Source organism: Mustela nigripes, chromosome 1, assembly GCF_022355385.1.
Source record: "Mustela nigripes isolate SB6536 chromosome 1, MUSNIG.SB6536, whole genome shotgun sequence".
In the NCBI taxonomy this organism is placed as follows: domain Eukaryota; kingdom Metazoa; phylum Chordata; class Mammalia; order Carnivora; family Mustelidae; genus Mustela; species Mustela nigripes.
In genome coordinates, this window is record NC_081557.1 from 152,668,636 (window position 1) to 152,686,747 (window position 18,112).

The 18,112-nt window shown below is 41.2% G+C and overlaps 3 protein-coding genes and 1 long non-coding RNA gene across 4 annotated transcripts in view; 1 reads left to right on the top strand and 3 right to left on the bottom strand.

Annotated features, from left to right (window-relative positions):
* The window catches only part of HERC5 (HECT and RLD domain containing E3 ubiquitin protein ligase 5), a 41,982-nt gene extending 34,944 nt beyond the window's left edge, over positions 1–7,038 (top strand). Inside the window, exons 19-23 of the mRNA XM_059375813.1 lie at positions 2,729–2,795; positions 3,672–3,742; positions 5,210–5,393; positions 5,482–5,584; positions 6,629–7,038. Coding sequence (XP_059231796.1) covers positions 2,729–2,795; positions 3,672–3,742; positions 5,210–5,393; positions 5,482–5,584; positions 6,629–6,834 — 631 coding nt within the window. The 3' untranslated portion in view covers positions 6,835–7,038. The remainder of the gene's footprint in view (positions 1–2,728; positions 2,796–3,671; positions 3,743–5,209; positions 5,394–5,481; positions 5,585–6,628) is intronic.
* Positions 5,620–14,287, bottom strand: LOC132001338 (uncharacterized). Its single transcript, XR_009399589.1, has 4 exons — positions 14,179–14,287; positions 11,443–11,562; positions 11,221–11,317; positions 5,620–5,724 (listed from the first exon to the last, which is right to left on the bottom strand). It is a non-coding gene; the product is annotated as an uncharacterized LOC132001338 (long non-coding RNA).
* Positions 14,288–15,006: 719 nt separating this feature from the next.
* PIGY (phosphatidylinositol glycan anchor biosynthesis class Y) lies at positions 15,007–15,867 on the bottom strand. Its single transcript, XM_059394532.1, has one exon. The coding sequence runs from the start codon at positions 15,781–15,783 to the stop codon at positions 15,568–15,570; it is 216 nt and encodes a 71-aa protein (XP_059250515.1). The 5' UTR covers positions 15,784–15,867; the 3' UTR covers positions 15,007–15,567.
* PYURF (PIGY upstream open reading frame) lies at positions 15,780–17,879 on the bottom strand. The gene is made up of 2 exons (XM_059394518.1): positions 17,559–17,879; positions 15,780–16,019 (listed from the first exon to the last, which is right to left on the bottom strand). Exons 1-2 carry the CDS (start codon positions 17,759–17,761, stop codon positions 15,878–15,880), a joined length of 345 nt encoding a protein of 114 aa, XP_059250501.1. The 5' UTR covers positions 17,762–17,879; the 3' UTR covers positions 15,780–15,877.
* Positions 17,880–18,112: the final 233 nt, after the last annotated feature.

An 18,112-nucleotide genomic window follows, 5' to 3' on the forward strand; every position in this document is an offset into this window, starting at 1 on the left:
ATTCCTTTTCAGAGAACAGTGTAATCGTACTTACCTGAATCAAAAATGTATTTGCCACTTTAGCCTAGCAGTTTTGTCTCTAGACATTTAATTTCAGAAATTATACAATCATGCAAGGCTGTTTCCATACTAATGTATATTGCATTACATAGTTCATAATCTGTGGAATACCTACATGTTCTTTAATAAGGGAATTACTTATTTTTGGTATATTTATGCAGTGAAATCCTATGTAGATTTTTAAAAGAATGAGAATGGTAGTATGGTCTTTTTTTTTTTTTTTTTTCCTAAACTGTGCAGGCCAGTGGGAGAGAGGGAGAATCTCAAAGCAAGCCCCTGCAGGGCTCAGTCTCATGACCCTGAGATCATGACCTAAGCTAAAATCAAGAGTCAGATACTTAACAGACTGAGCCATCTAGGTGCCCTGATCCTATTATTATTATCCCCACTTCACAGGTGAGGAAACAAATACAGACAGTTTGGGTAGCTTGTCTGAGAGCCCATAGTGACAGAACCATGAATTGAACACAGTCTGGCTCCAGTGTCCAACTATTAATCATTATTACTAATTATACTAATAAGATAACGAAGCACCAGATTGGGCAAGGAGGAGATAAATTTATTGTTTTTTACTGAAACAGTGAAAATGACCTAAATAATGCTTATGCCTAAGAAGACTTAATACACATCAACTTAATAAATGTAAAGATCATTAAATCTGTATCAGTGTTCCTCATGCTTTTAGGTCTTCAGAATCTTTAGAAAGCTGTATTAATTGAGGACAGTACAGTGTGGGTCCAGGTTTTCAATGGAAGAAAAGTGAGAGTTCAGACACTGATCCAGGCGCTTGTGGAACTTGCTGGAGGTAGTATACTGAATTAATGGGAACAGGACTGTCAGTTCATGCATATGGGAAAAAAGGATCATTGATGCCTTATGGTGTATGCAGAAATCAGGTTCATGTGGGTAAAGGACTTAAATAGTAAAGCAAAAATGTTGAAAGTATGGACAAATATATTCCTTGCTTTTGCAGTCCCTTTTTTTTTTTTTTTTTTAAAGATTTTACTTATTTATTTGACAGAGATCACAAGTAGGCAGAGAGGCAGGCAGAGAAGGGGAAGCAGGTTCCCCGCTGAGCAGAAGTCCCCATGCGGGGCTCGATCCCAGGACCCTGAGAACATGACCTGAGCCAAAGGCAGAGGCTTTAACCCACTGAGCAGTATTAAGAAAGACAGCAAAATTACCAATATTGAAGGAAAGACGATAAGTTTAACTGCAATAAGATTAAAGAATTTATCTGTTCTTCATGAGCTACCTTAACAAAAGGGGACAACACTCTCTTTTTTAATTAAACATTTAACAGTTAAACATATGACAACTGTTACTTGTGACATATTTTGGGGGTGGTAGAAAAATGGGATAGGGGAGGTATACAGGTAGGTGTAAGATACTAGCAATGTTTGAAGAGGCAGGCTCCTAAGTATTCTTTGTAAAAAACACCCCTAAATTAGCACATAAGCCATATACATGGACAGATAATGACAAGAGTATCATGAACAAGTTCCCATCACTCCCTCTCCTCACCGCCCCCCTGCCAAAACCTATAATGAATAACACATGGTCTGTTTTTCACAATTATGTAATAAAAAATCCAGGGGGAAAGGATAGTCAGCTTGGACTCCACCTTCCAGAGGCCTTCCCCGGTGACACATCCCTTTAACAAGAGTTAACCAAGGCTGTATGTGGACACTTAACAGAGTTTCTGCACACAGCTCACTGTACTATAGGGAGGCTTCCATCTGCATAGCTTACCTACGAGTCTCAGTGTATTGACAGTAATGTCTCAGCTTTCATCCCTTATTGCTGCCTCATTGGGTGCTTGATAGATGTTTGTGGAATGACTACATGAGAGAATGAGCAAACACAATGAGACATAGGACTTTATAATTTCTTTTTAAGATTTTATTTATTTGACAGATCACAAGTAGGCAGAGAGGCAGGCAGAGAGAGAGGAGGAAGCAGGCTCCCCACTGAGTGGAGAGCCCGATGCAGGGCTCCATCCTAGGACCCTGGGATCACGACCTGAGCTGAAGGCAGAGGCTTTAACCCACTGAGCCACCTAGGCGCCCCAGGACTTTATAAATGAAGTACCATAGGACAACAGAGGGTGGAGATATAAAAACACTGGCTGCTTTCCATGCTGGTGTGACCTGCATTCTCACAAATGTCTTGAAACAGTTAAGGTAGTTGATTGTCACATCTGTCTTAAGCTTGATGATATTGGGACAGTAGATACAGAGAAGGTGCTCTGACCTTCTCATTCCTTGAATTTCCTAAGTGATACCTGACATTTAAAAGATTATTGTTCTGTACCTACAGAACAAAAATAAAGCTTATTATTATTAAGCTTCAAAAGCTTAAATAAAGGTAATGCTGATTTGAATGAGTTTCAGTATCAGATAGGTTATCAGTCCTTTTCTGTAGAAACGTATAATCACTGAGTAAAGGAAGGTAGGATAAAGGGAAGAGAGCTTGCAGAATTGCAAATACTCAGAAACTTCACGCCTGTCAATGAGGTTTGGCTATCAGTACACAGAGAAATGGGCATTGTTAACTAGTGACCGGACCTCCCACCTTCAGAATAGTCCTGCATTTGACATTTATTTAGATGATGTGTCCAGGGATCATAGTTACTGACTTTTAAAAAATAAAATTATTTATTCTTTAGGAGTTTGCAGACGCTTCTGGATGATGAAGGTGATGACTTTGGAGAAGTATTTTATATCTATTTTAATGTGAGTAATGATAATAACCAGATTACAGATCAGTTTTAATCATATTAATCCTTTACATGTTCAGATTCTAGACATACCACTTTAATAAAAGGACAAACTTCTGAATTAATGCAAAAGTTTTTTTTTTCTTCACTTTTTATGAGCTGGGCCTATCAGATTTTTCTACGAAACAACACCTAAACATAGTGGCTTAAACACAATTCATTGAGTTTCTGGCCTGAATCGACTTGCCTGGGCTGAATGGTTTCCACCTGCCTTGCTCGTATACCCAGTTGTTGGCTGGGTTATGGAATGTGGGCTGAAACAGCTTTTCTGTTCTAGGGGGTCTCTTGTGTTCCAGTAGTCCTATCTTTATAGAACTGTCATAGGATTACAAAGAGTGGGAAGAGATGGCAAGCCTCACCATACAAGCTTCTTTTTAAGCTTTTACTTACAGCATATCCTATTGACAAGAGTAGCTTACATGGCCACAGCCATATGCAAGGCTGAAGAACTGAAGTCCTCCTCTTGATGGGGTTGGGGGTGCTGGGGGGTTGCACAGCTATTGCAAAGTCACACTGCACAGGGGCTTGAATACCAGGCTGGGAAGAAGTTGTGACCGTTTTTGCAAATCTACCATTCTATGTCTAACTATATAAAGTGACTATTGAAATGTGGCATTTGCCAATTTTTTCAGTATGATAAATCAAGTTTTTTAAAAATTAATTTTTCATTCTGCATGATAAGATAGTAACTTTTTACGTGCACATTTTGTTTGCATGACAGAAATGCGTACTTTTATAAGATCTTGAGAAAAAAGGTATGCTTTAAGGTTTTTTTTTGATAATTGCTTCGGATTATTTTGGAGACACTATCTGAGTTTATTTGTGGTTACAGGTGCATTGGGACAAAAATGATACAGACCTAATTCCTAATGGAAGTTGTGTCATTGTTGACCAGACTAACAAGTACGTACAGAGAAGTGAAATATGTTTTGTTTATACACTGTTTATTTCACTGGGCTCTAAAAATGTATTAGAGTTCTTACCAGTTAATCATTTTTTAATAAGACAGTGAGGTGGTGTATATTGTGTGTACGTGTGTGTCTCCTGGAGTTTATATTCTGGTAGGAAAGGAAATAGCTTTCGCAGAGAGGCCTTCCGTTATCGTCCTGTCTAGGTTTATACCACTAACTTCTGTCTCTATCTCCTTACCTGTTTCACTTTTTCTTTTCATCACCCATTAATACCTTTAGGATTACTGCTTGCCTGTATTTCCCCAATAATAAATAAGCTACTGCAGTGAGCTGCATGATGGCAAGGACTAGTCATGTTCATCATGGTTCATCTAGTACCTAGAAGAGCCACTGGTCTGTGGCAGGCACTTAGTATTTATAATGTTACTACATGGTACTGTGGTGTTTTGAGTTCTCAGCCCCTTAACAGGATTCTGTTTTAAAGCCACAGTGTGGGATGAGAGAATATTCCACCAGTAGTTGGTTAGAGTGGCAGAGAGATGCCACCAGATGCTCATTCTGGTATAAGCCAGCCAGCTATTTTCCCTCCATCTTTTCATCTTTATTTTTAAAAAAGAACTTCGAAGTCTGACATACAGAAAAGTATACATGTAAGTATACAGATCAAGAAATAGAACATTTCCAGTTCTGTAGTATATTTTATGAATATTCTAATTCACCTATATTATCACTGATAGACATACTGAGGTTCTCTGCCTCTTCACAACTACTTTTAGCCTAGTCGCTTTCCCTGAATCAGCAAATGGCCCAGAGGGAAAAACTGCAAGTAAAATGCCGGGCTCACTTTGCAGGGCTTCCCCTCTCTCTTAGTAGGTCAGAGGCTTCTTGCATCTTAGGTTTGAAAGCCTAGAGCTAGATGTGTTTTTGTATATTCTCTAGCTTTTTCTAGTTCTTCTCATTGGGAGTATTTGGGTGTGCTATCCCATCATAGCTAGATGTAGAAATCCCTTCTCTATTTGTGCTTAACCACAAATACTAACATTAACTACTTTCATACATTCAGAGAGTATGGAAGACCATAAAATAAAATGGGAGAATTTTCCCATCTCCCAAGCCTGTTTTCCAGAGCACTATCAGCAGGTCAGGTTTTACACTTCCACACTTTCTCTGTTCTAATCTGTGTCCTTTCTTTTAACTGTGTGACCTTGAGTTATTATATAACTTCACCAAGAAACTTCTTTTCTTTAATAAAATGTCCTAAGAATCTGCCCTGAGAGTTGTATGACAATTAAGTTAGAGATATGAAAAATAGCCAGGTGCATATGGCTATTTTTTGGCACTTAATTGTTAGGTGTTTTAGTTCTCATTTTATTTTTGGCTTTCTGCCCATCTTCCCTGCCCCTGCTAGTTTCCTTCAGGGTACTGCAGTAAACTGAAATAATTTTTTGTTTCATTAAAGGAGAGACTATGTTTCTAAATATGTCAATTACATCTTCAACATCTCTGTGAAGGCACTTTATGAAGAATTTCAAAGAGGATTTTACAGAGTGTGTGACAAGGATATTATTGAGTTTTTCCATCCGGAAGAACTAAAGGATGTGATTATTGGAAATACAGATTATGACTGGGAAACCTTTGAGAAGGTATATCGTAAAGGCCTAGAAGTTTGAATTTGAATTTCCTGTTTATTATTTCCTGAATATGTTTTTTTTGTGTGTATTTTTTTTCTAGAATGCACATTATGAAGAGGGATATGATAATTCACATCCCACCATAGTGATGTTTTGGAAGGCTTTACACAAATTGACTTTGGAGGAAAAGAAAAAGTTCCTTGGTAGGTATTCTATCAGGAGTGATCTAGAATCTTAGGTCTCTTTTATGGGATACCTAAACCTTGTTTATTGTAGACACCATTCACCACAAATCCTTGTGTAAGAGCCACTCCACGTCCAGTTGGATGTTCTCTCTGCCAGGCTGCGTGAACATAAAAAAATGTTAATATAGGTCATCTTTCTTGTGATTTCAGCCCTGCCTGTTGCTTTCAGATGTCCCCTCAGTTCTCCATCCAAGTTAGATATTTAGTCTGCTTTCTGTATTTGTGACTCCCATTATTCAGGCCTTATGGGATTAGCCATATTTTACAACGTCATTGCCTCCAGCCTTTTGTATCTCCCCTACCACATTTTGATCTCTGTTTCATGCTTACTTGGTTGTTTACCTGCAACTTTGCCCAATGACTTTCTCATATTCTTCCAAAATTTCCATACTTATTTTTGAGAAACACTTTTCTTGTTCTTCTTTTTGTGGATAACAGATGTTGGAAGATAATCAGGCTTCTCCAGAAGCCCAGCCTGACTTTCCAATCTTTGCTTTATAGGAAATCATTATTTCAGCCAAACAGCTCCATCATCTCTACATTCTTGAGCTCACCTTGTGCCCTCCCACCTCCAGGCTTTCTCTGAAGCTCCTTGTCCTGCCTCGAACCCTCACCCACCTCCTTGTTGCTGCTCTAAACCTTCCCCTTCTTAAAGATCCAGCTTAATTCTGAGCTCTCCAAAGTCTCCCTGGTCATCCCAGCCTGAGTCTTTCTCCCTGCTCTGAACCACACTCAGCATTTTCACTCAGGAAGCACTTAATTCCATGATGCCTCACCCTTTTGTTTTTTCCTTGGTATTTCTCTTTTTCTGCACAAGAATATAATATTTCCAACTAGACTGTAAGCTGCTTGAGGGACAGTGTGTCAGTGCCCGATGCAGGCTGAAGTGGGACTCTGCACGTGGTCCCTTCGTAAATGTTTTGAATAAGCACATGTTTTTTTCCCTCTATAAAAGTCTTGGTCTCTGGGAAACAGATCACTCAGTTTTATTCTTCTTCTCAGTGTTTCTTACAGGAACTGACAGAATTCAAGTAAAAGGTTTAAAGAACATGAAAATAACATTTTGCTGTCCTGAAAATGTGAATGAAAAAGATCCCATAAGAGCTCAGACGTGTATTAGTGTCCTCTACCTTCCCAAATATTCTACAATGGAAAGGGTGGAAGAAGCACTTCAAGTAGCCATCAACAACAGCAGAGGATTTGGCTGACCCGGCCTCACGTTCTTTACCCCTTTGTGGAAATATTTTCAAAAATAAAATTAAGAACTCAAGAATTAATGTGAAGGTCCCACTATTCATTGTGTTCACCTGCTCTTTCAGTTCTGTGTTTTTGCTTATGAGATATTTTGATAATGTTCTAGACTAGGCTGTTAGAACAAGGTGACCCCAAAACATAGTGCATAAAAGACTGAATTTTGTTTCTCTCTCATAAGCATCTTGGCTGAGGTGGTGCTTCTCCTCCTCCCACTGCTCAAATAAAAGTCAAGTGACTTTCTCATTGAAAATGTCCATGGAAACTGCCCATTTCTGAATTAAATCTTCTATATGGCATTTTAAACTGTTGACTTCTTTCTCTTCAGAACTGTTGTAAACTGGTAGACTGTGGCTTTCTTTTTCTTGGCTTTTTTCCCATTTCCTTTGCTTGTATTTCTTAACACTCCCCTGACCTCCAGTGCTAGTGTACTCCTCTGTTCTCACTCTGCACACACTCCCATCAACTCCATGGTTTCTGTTCTGTCTTCATGTGATGGTGCCCAGATCTCTCCATGACCTACAGGACCTGGTTGATTCCAGCCCCAGCCATTTTTTTGTCTGTTAGTCTGTATCTCCCTGTGTGATCCTTGGCTCATTAATCTCAGCATGTCTAAGAAAATTACTGTGTTTCCTGTAGTCCATGGCTCAATGGTATCACCAGGATTTCTAGGCAGAAGCCTGCAATCCTCATCCCTCCTCTTTATCCACACATTCAATAAATCAGGTCCTAACAATTCTTGTTCTTGTATCTAGATCCACACCACCCCACAGAACTCTCTGAGGCTGGAAACTGCCCCCCCCCCAATATCTGCAGTTCAGTAAGGTAGCCTTATGCTATAGTAAGGTTTAGTGTCCGAAGAATTTTGAAGAGAGAAAACATCAGTGGTGGGAGAAAGAGTCTGGAGTTGTGCTGCCCAATATGTGGCTATTCAGTTATATAAGGGAGCCTGGGTGGCTCAGTGGGTTAAGCATCTGACTTCATCTCAGGTCATGATTTCAGGATCCTGGGATTGAGCCCTGAGTTGGGCACCCCACTCAGCTGGGAGTTGGCTTCTCCCTCTGGCCTTCCCCACTTGGTGTGCTCTGTCTCTCAAATCTTAAATAGAATTAAATAAAATTTAAAATTCAGTTCTCAGTCACACTACCCAGATTTCAAGGGCTCAGTGTCTCCATGTGATGGGTGGCTAATGTGTAAATGCAAATACACACACTTACCACTGACAGGTCCCAAACCTACGAACCCCTGTAGTTTTGCATGTGCTTTTTTTCTTGGAAGAGCCACAGTGTGATAAAGCTGCACAAATCAAGATGATTTGAAAATCAGGCAGTAAAGTCATAGTTCATTGTTATTAAACACCCCAGATCCTTTCAGGCATGCCCCCTGTGCAGCTCCAGCCTGCTTTCCCACCAGTGCTCTGTATACACAGCGTACTTCACTCTAGGCATCTATAACTATCTCAAGTTCCTGAACAGGCCACAGTCTCTCCTGTATTGTTGTTTTTTAAGATTTTTATTCATTTATTTATTTGACAGATCACAAAGTAGGCAGAGAGGCAGGCAGAGAGAGAGGGGGAAGCAGGCTCCCTGCTGAGCAGAGTCCGATGTGAGTCTCCATCCCAGGACCCTGGGATCATGACCTGAGTAGAAGGCAGAGGCTTAATCTACTGAGCCAACCAGGCACCCACTCTCCTGTGTTTTTACTCATGCATTTTCTTATTCCTGGAAACTTCTCATCCCACCCCAATGCCCCGACTCTTCTTACCTCCTCTCTTTCAATTCTGATCCCAACTCTGGGTTCTTCCTCTTGTTTCTCAGAATTCACTTAATTTATGGCCACCTAGTAGGTGGCCACACCAATAAATACTAGTGGAATATGGCTTCCTAGCTCAGCATTTTACAAATGCTAACTTTTCTGAGTACAATCCTCATTATGGTTCCTTCCAAGGGCTTAGTTACCAGTGGTTCTTCATATGAGTTAGCCAAAAGTGCCACCTAGTGGCAGATGTGGAAGATAGCAATCACATCCAAATGGAGCCTTTCACTAAGGGACAAAGCTTGGAGGAGACAAGCCTTTCTCCCCACAGTCTCCCCACAGCTATACTCAGTAGTGAGACTCTTACTGGCTTTTGAGGGTGCTAAGTAATTTCCTATTTTCTACTTCCCTTAAAACAACCACCAAGTCTGGAAGTAGGTATCATTTTCATCTTACAGATCTAGAGTCAATTTTAGAGAACTTCTTAGCCCACTCTACAGGACTGGAAGAAAAGAGAGAGGTCATGGCAAGTCTTTTTTTTTTTGTTCTCTCAGAATGGGAAATTCTTGCTTTGAAAGCTGAGGGAAGGATCTTATTCACAAGATGGGTAGTAAAGGTGATCCTTGTCAGCGATGCTAAGGACACTAAGGAAAATAATCTCATTAAGAGGCTTTAAGTAGGGGCGCCTGGGTGGCTCAGTGGGTTAAGCCGCTGCCTTCAGCTCAGGTTATGATCTCAGGGTCCTGGGATCGAGTTCCGCATCGGGCTCTCTGCTCAGCAGGGAGCCTGCTTCCCTCTCTCTCTCTCTGCCTGCCTTTCCATCTACTTGTGATTTCTCTCTGTCAAATAAATAAATAAAATCTTAAAAAAAAAAAAAAAAAAGAGGCTTTAAGGAAGCAAGATTTCCCGTCATTGAAAGTATAAGATAGTATTTCTTGTGGTGGGCTTACAGCTGGAGGTGGTGGGGTCAGTGCCATGGCGTCGGTACGTGGCATGAACTATGTTATGGGAAGCTAGTGAAGTAGAATGCCCATCATTAGACATTTAGATACTACTTTTTAAAAAATTTGGTAACAGCTTTATTGGTATATTATTCACATAGGATAGAATTCAGCTAAGTGAGGTGTGCAATTGAATGGATTTAGTATATTTGCAGAAGTGTGCAACCATTGCCACAATTTTAGAACCCCCCAAACGTTGTACCCATTAGCTGTTTAACTCCATGATGTCCCAGCCATATATGTATTCTCTAATCAACTTTCTGTTTCGACAGATTTGTCTATTATGGACATTTCATGTAAATGAGATCAAACAATATCCTATTTTTAAAAACTGGTTTCTTTCATTTAGCATGTTTTCAAAGTTCATCCACGTTGTAGAATTTATCAGTACTTTATTCCATATTTATTGCTGAATAATATTTCATTATGTTTATACCACATTTTACTTATCTATTCATCAGCTGAGGGATAGTTGTGTTATTTTCCATGTTTTGGCTTTATGAATGACAATGCTACAAATATTTGTGTGAAACATTTGTATGAAATGATGCTGTATTGGTAAAATCTGTGTTTAACATTTTGAGGGACTGCCAACTGTTTTCCAAAGAAGCTGAATCATTTTTATATTCTCAGCAGCAGCATATGAGAGCTTGAGAAATATTTAAAATCTGCAGATTTCCTTTTTTTTTTTTTTTTTTTTTTTTGCTACTGTGTTTTTTAATTGAAATATAATTGACTTAACAGATCTGTTCTTAAAGAGTACTAGTGAGGGCCGCTAGTGGGTGGCTCAGACAGTTAAGCGTCTGGTTCTTGATTTCCGCTCAGGTCATGATCTCAGGATAATGGGATTGAGCCCCACGTCAGGCTCCCGAGCTCAGTGGGGAGTCTGCTTGAGGATTTCTCTCCCTCTCCCCTTCCCCGTGCTTGCACATGTACATCTCTCACTCTCAAATCTTTTTTTTTTTTTTTTTTTTAAGATTTTATTTATTTACTTGTCAGAGAGAGAACGGGCACACACAGGGCGAATGGCAGGCAGGAGAAGTAGCCTCCTCTCCAAGCAAGGAGCCTGATGTGGGACTTGATCCCAGGACCCTGGGATCATGACCTGAGCCAAAGGCAGATGCTTAACCAACTGAGCCACCCAGGCATCCCTCTCTCTCAAATAAGTCTTAAAAAAAAAAAAAAAGAGTGCTAGTGAAATACAGAAACATTACATTTAGGTAGCTCTTTTCCTTTTTGTGCTATTATTGCCTTGTGTATTATGTCTACATGTTACAATCTCAACAATACTTGGTTATAATTAATACTTTATATAATTTTTTTTTTTTGGACAGGCAGAGATTACAAGTAGGCAGAGAGGCAGGCAGAGAGAGAGAGGAAGAAGCAGGCTCTCTCTCCGCCGAGCAGAGAGCCCGATGTGGGGCTCGATCCCAGGACCCTGAGATCATGACCTGAGCCGAAGGCAGCGGCTTAACCCACTGAGCCACCCAGGCGCCCCTTTACTTTATATAATTTAATGCCTCTTCAAGGAACAGAGAAGGAGAACAGGGATGTATTTGTAGTATTATTTCTATTAACTTTGTTTACCTTTTCTGGCTCATTAGTTCCTGTGAATTCAGGTTACCATCTGATATCATTTCTTCACTCCAGTTCAGCTTCGCTCCCATCTACTTCCTTTGTGCTGCTAATGGCAATATAGTAGAGACCCCAAAATACAATTTATATATATTGTTTTCTACAAATTGCTCTACAGATCAGTTAAGTAGAGAAAATATACATTTGTACTGTCTTTTATAATTACATAATTACCTTTACTCTGCTGGTGGCCTGCCCCTCCTGGGAAGATGCCATAAAGCTCTCCTAGACTAGGAGTTGAGAGAGGAGAGCTCTGGGTCTTGGCGGCACCCTCCTGGAGTGCAACGCTTTGAGCTGAGAAGACAAAGGATGTGGGTGATGGTTCAGATGGCACAAACTTCAATGTGCAGCATTTACTGAGTTTTAGATTTTCTTGTATGTTTCCTCATTTGGCTGTACGCCCTTGGGACAATTTCCAGAGACTCTGAATGGTTGTTTTGTTCACCATTAGGGTTGTTTGACTAAGGGCTTTCAGTGTCAAATTTAGCTTGTCCTCACAATTTTAGGAAATAAGCAGGAAGGATTTTTTTTTTTTTAAGATTTTATTTATTTATTTGACAGAGAGAGATCACAGGTAGGTAGAGAGGCTGGAGAGAGGGGGGGGTGCTCCCTGCTGAGCAGAGAGCCCGATGTGGGACTCTGAGATCATGACCTGCGCCTAAGGCAGCAGCTTAACCCACTGAGCCACCCAGGCGCCCCAACAGGAAGGATTTCTAAACCTACAGATGAAGCTCAAAGACAAGTAACTTGCCTAAAGTTCTAAACCTTGTTAGAACCATGCTTTCAGGCTCTCAGGAAGTATGTGCCTGCTCCATGCTAAGCATTAAATTAAAAATGTTGAACAGTTTACTGTCTAGACAGGAGACAGAAAGCAGGCAATTACAGTACAAGTTCAAGTGCTAAAATAGAGATAAAATATATGGTGCTTTAGGAAACAAGAAGAAAGGCATCAGACTTGAGCAGGAATTTGAATCCAACTATTTTGATTCCTAATTTTGCTTTTCTTATAAATAGAAAGGATGAGTCTTCTTAAAATAAGGAGGTACTCTGCAGTGTGGTTAGGAAGGCAGACTGAAGCCACGGCTGCTGACAGTTTAAGCCTTGGTATGGTTCTTGCTGTTGCCCTGGGTAAATCATTTCAATCTCTCTGTACTTCAGCTTCTACCATCTATAAAATGCTGCCAGTATTGCCCACCTGACCTCTTAGGTTATAGAAGATTATATGAAATATATTTAGCACTGGCGTTGGTGTACCATTTGCACTCTACAAGTGATTGTCAAATAAATTCTATTAGTGAAAGGATGGCATTAATGCTGAACTCCCCCAGAGTATCCTTATCAGTTTCCTCAAAAATGATAAAATGCTTAGCTTGCAAAAGTTGAAATTGACTTTTTACAGTGCTTGTTTTATCAGCAAAATCATTTAATTTACACTGACCACAGTGAGATTTAGGGTAAATTAAAAAGAACAAGTGGCATCTCGCTGGCTCAGTTGGTGGAGCGTGTGACTCCTGATCTCAGGGTTGTGAGTTCGATTCCCACACTGGGTGTATAGATAACTTAAAAAACTAAAAGCTTTAGGGGCCACCTGGGTGGGTCAGTTTGTTGAGTGTCCAACTTTTGGTTTTGGCTCAGGTCACAATCTCAGGGTGAGATGGAGCCTAATCTCATCATCAGACTCCGTACTTAGCAGGTAATCTGCTTGAGATTCTCTCTGTCCCTCCCCCTGATCACCCCTTCTCTATATAAAATAAATAAATCTTAAAACAAAAAAGCAATAACTCCCTTTCAGGAAATGATAGTAACTTCTATAATTGTCCAGATTATTTGTATTTTGCCATGCAGTAGTTTTTTTTTAAGTATAGTTGGCATACAATGTTACATTGATTTCAGATGTACACAGTGATTGGACAACTCTACACTGTGCTAAGCTCACCACAAATCTAAGCTATCATCTGTCACTTTAAATGCGATTATGGTACCATTGGCTACATTCCCTATGTACCTTTTATTTCAATGACTTTATTCTGTAACTGGAAGCCTGTACTTCCCATTTCCCTTCAACTTTTTGCCCATTCCCCCTACCCTTCCCTTCTGGGCAACTATCAGTTTGTTTTCTATATTTGCATCTATTTCTTTTTGGTTTTTAGATTCCACATGTAAGTGAAATTATATGGTATTTGTCTGATGTATTTCACTCAGCATTAATACCCTCAAGGTCAACCCATGTTGTCACAAATGTCAAGATCTCATTCTTTTTTTTTTTTTTTTAGATAGGAGTAATATACCACTGTATATATGATGCTGGACAGGCTGAGGCCCCAAGGCCTCGGGTCCCTCTCCAAGAGGGTTTTTGGCTTTGTACAGGGAAGAATCCAAGAGCAAGCCATTTACAGAAAGGGGAAAAGATTAAGTATACAAGAAAGGAGCTACTTCATAGACAAAGTAGCTGTCTTCCCCAGGAGAGGAAGAGGATTCTCCCTTGCCTCTAGCGGTTTTTACAAATTATTTTAGGATTTTATTTGTGAGAGGGAGAGAGCAGGGGGAGGGGCAGAGGGAAAGGGAGAGGGAGACAAAGCATCCTCAAGCAGACTCCCCACTGAGCAAGAAGCCCAAGGCAGGACTCAGTGGCCAGCTCCTGAGATCATGACCTGAGCTGAAATCAAGAGCAGGCTGCTCAACTGACTGAGCCACCTAGGCCCCCCTTTATATTTTCCTTAAATTAGGTAATCATATGGGGAGGGGCTTACACTTTAACTTTGGGTTTCCCATTCACATTAGGCAATTAGTTTTTCCATTGTTTTAGGATTGTGGGATTACCCACAGGGAACAATTTTAAGAATGTCCAGCCTGTCACTTTCCCTACTGAATTTTAGGGTATGGGTCAACCTAAAACCAAAATGGCTTTACCTTTGATCAACTTGTCTCCCAAGCCCTCTTCCCTCCAGCCTTATATGCCACATCTTCTCCATCCATTGATCCATTGAACTTAGATTGCTTCTGTATCTTGGTATTGTAAATAATGCTGCAATAAACATAGGGGTGCATGTATTTTTTAAGATTAGTATTTGTTTCCTTTGGGTAAATAGTCGGTACTTGAATTACTGGATAATTTAGTATTTCTGATTTTTTGAGGAACCTCTATACTGTCCCACAGTGGCTGCACCAATCTACATCCCCATCAACAGTGCACAAGGGTTCCTTTTTCTATACATCCTTGCCAACACTATTTCTCATTTATTTTAGCCATTCTGACAGGTATTACATGGTATCTCGTTATGGTTTTGATTTTCATTTCCTTGATGATTAGTGATGCTAAGCATCTTTTCATGTGTCTTGTTGGCTACCTGTAGGTCTTCTTTGGAAAAATGTCTGTTCAGGTCCTGTTTTTTTGGTGTTGAGTATCAGTGATTTTTAAAACATGATTTGTACTACAGAATACACTGAAACAATGCACTGCCAAACAGGTCTCCTAAGGCAGGAAAAGTTCAACTGAAATGTGATTTAAAACACAGCTCTTAGCTCAATAGGACACAAAAAACTCTTTACAAGTCTTCCAACCCTACCTCTATCCTCAAATATATATATTTTCCTGGGAAAGTATTCTATGTGAGGTATTAAGTGCCTGTTTAAACATTGCCTACATTTTAAACTTTAGAATATTTTTTACATTTCCCCTCTTTTGAAACCACACATTGTGACCAAACAAAAACAACACACTTTTTTTTTTTAATGGAATAGTGTCATCTCATTTTATTATTACTAATGTAAGGATTTAATGCCAAAGAAATGAAGGTAATTTTACAAACTCAGAATGTTCACAAGTACACAAAATTTCCATTTTATTATAGTCTTCTAGCATACTAGCTCAAATACATTTCTTTACAACTGCTCCAACACAATTCCTCTGGAATTATTTCAGTCATCCTTAACATGTGACTCTGCCAAATACTTTGAATCTAAAATAAATATATAAAATTTTAATTATTTTTAGATGAATGGGGTAAGAAAGTCATCAGGTGATGGTTAGGACTGTTAATTTCCAAAAAACTGTGTTGAAGTGTTTCTTCTGGTACAGTAGTTATACATTAGAATTTTCAAAAAACAAGGGCAGAACAAAAATATAAAAGAAACTCCTGCAGCCTAAGCCTCCCATAGTCCTAAACCTCTGAGAGAAGCAAGGCAAAGCACCTTTCCTGCAATTTAAGTGGGTTTCCAGTATTTCTATGTAGCTGAGCTTTCAGAGATAGACACTCACGACGTATCATTAATATATGTATCATCTTGGCTCTGGCTGTATTAATTATGCCTGAAGAGTTTAATACCCATCCAAGTCCAAAGGTGGAAGAACACATAAACAGGTATGGTAATGGGCAGGAGCAGACTGTAAAAGCACAGGCTGGTTGTGCTAGTGCAGCCCTGTGGGAAGTTTTCTTCCACGGAGGCTGAGTATAATAGTCCCGCTAGAGAGATCAATGGTATAAGGACAGTCAACGTAGGAAGAGACAGAAACATTCTCCTCTCCCACTTACTACCTGCCACTCTGACTTTTAAAAAGGTAAGTGGTATTAAGAAAGTTTAGCTGTGTTCCTTTTTAAAAAATTATGATCTAGTGCTGCTCCATTTCTTCTTGCTTCTTACTTTGATGTGTCATCCTAGCTGCCTGTGGTATCATATTAGGGATCCCATCAATAATTGGATAGGCTATTCCCAACTCTTCATTAATCAGTTCGTTCGTTGATGCTTCGTATCTGAGGGGAGAAAAGGAAAACAAAATGAACTGTGAAAATGCTTGGAAGAGCTTAGTGTTCAATAAGCACCACCATTTATCTTATTCTTGACAGACTGTTAATTACAAAAAGCAGAATTAAACTGCTTCTAATTCTAAAAGCAGTATCACCCAATTGAAACATTTCTCTTAGAAAATGAATCTATAATTGTTCCCATTTTACTCAGTTTCTCTCTTATTTTCTTTTCTACTTTATTCTCAAGCTATACTTTAGTATGTATTTTTAAAATCCAGTCAGAAAAAAATCTCCCCTTTTCATCCAAATATTCCTTTCTTAATCTGGGCAACCTCAAAACCATCCCAGTTAATTTACTACAGAAACAGCCAATGGAGAAAAACTCAACTTCTTCGCTTTAGAATACGTGTTTAACAGAGCAACACTGAGCCATTAGAAGGAAACCACTGAAAAACTGAGATACAAAAAATAAAATTTGAGGAAGATGAGACAGAAATGAGGAAACTTTAGAAAACAACAGACCTGCAGTGAGCTAATTACACAATTAACTGAGAGGCAGATCAAATGATCATTTCAAGGTGTAAGAAAACTGAGTGAGTGTATTCATTACAGAAAATAATCTAAGAGAAATGCAAAAATACTGAAAATAAAAAATGACTAGCAATCCACCACCCAAAAATAACCACGGATAGATACCATGTTGTCAGCCTTCAGTTTTAGTAGCCTGGAACTGTAGAGCATTTTTTAAAAATTTAAATTCAATTAATTAACGTTATTACGTATTATCAGTTTCAGAGGTAGAGTTCAGTGATTCATCACTTGCATGTAACACCCAGGGCTCATTACATCATGTGCCCTTCTTAACGCCCATCACCCAGTTACCCCATCCCCCGCTCAGGTCCCCGAGCAACTGTTTCCTATGATTAAGAGTCTCTTATGTTTGTCTCCCTCTCTGATTTTCTCTTGTTTCATTTTCCCCTCCCAGAGCTGTTTTCCCCGGCTCTTGGTTCAGAAGCCTTTACAAAACGCAGCTAGTCCAAAACTAAGGGCCAAAGGGGGCAGCACCCAGAACGTAAACGTTTAAGGTCGTCAGGCATCAGCTGTCCATGTTCACCTCGGACCAACAGTTCATAAACCCCGCGGTACAACCGAACCGCTGCGGGGCCTTCTAAAAAAAACTCCTAGCTCTAGTCCCGCCCCCAGACCGGCGGACTGGGTCGCCCTGGAGTGGTGCCCCGGAATCGGCATTTAATAAAAAGTTCCCTGGGGAATCCACGGCGCGGCCAGTGGTGAACCTGTAAACGCCCCGACCCATCCCTGCGGGTGGGCGGCTTGATGCGGGAGGCCCGGGGCTCGGCTCCCCTCCGGTCTCCTCCCGCCCTTCCCGCCGCAGTAGGAGCTGCGCGGTGGCTGGTCCGCCCGGAGCCGGAAAATGGCAGCGGCAAACACCCGGCCCGACCGAAGGGCTGCCGCGCGGCCCACCCGCCCCCGCCCGGCCCGGCCCCCGGAGGGCGCGTACGCAAACCCGCAGCCGGCCAATCTCACCTGAGCGGCTTCTTGGAGAGCGGGCACACCAGGAACTCGAGCAGCGCCGGGTCGAAGGCGCGGGGCGGGTCCCCGGACCTCTCGCTCTTGTCCGCGGACCGCCGTGCCCCCGACGCGTGAAGGCACCTACGGGCGACCGCGAACGGCGGCACGCGTGGACCCCGCAGCGCTGAGGCGAGCCAGCCGCACGCTCCGCTCAGCATGGTCCGGTAGGCCGCCGTCGCCACACTGCACCACACGGCGCCCTCCGCCAGCCCGGGCCCCTTCAGCCCGAGCCCGCGCCGTCAGCCCCACCGCCGGCCAGCCCCCGCCCCCGGTGCTGCGCAAACGTAGTCCCCGGGCCGGCAGGAGCTAGCGCTTTGGTTCCGGGGGTGCTCCTGACCGACTGCTTTTCCTGCGGCACCACTCGATAGTTATGGGCGTGGCCTGCAGCCCGAGGACTCTAGCGACTGTGCCACCGCATTTACGAATTGCAAACAAAACCGATGCTTAAATTGGGGTATTTTGAGCTTACGCCAGGGCTTCTCGCAGGGGTGCCAGGAAGCCAGGGGCCG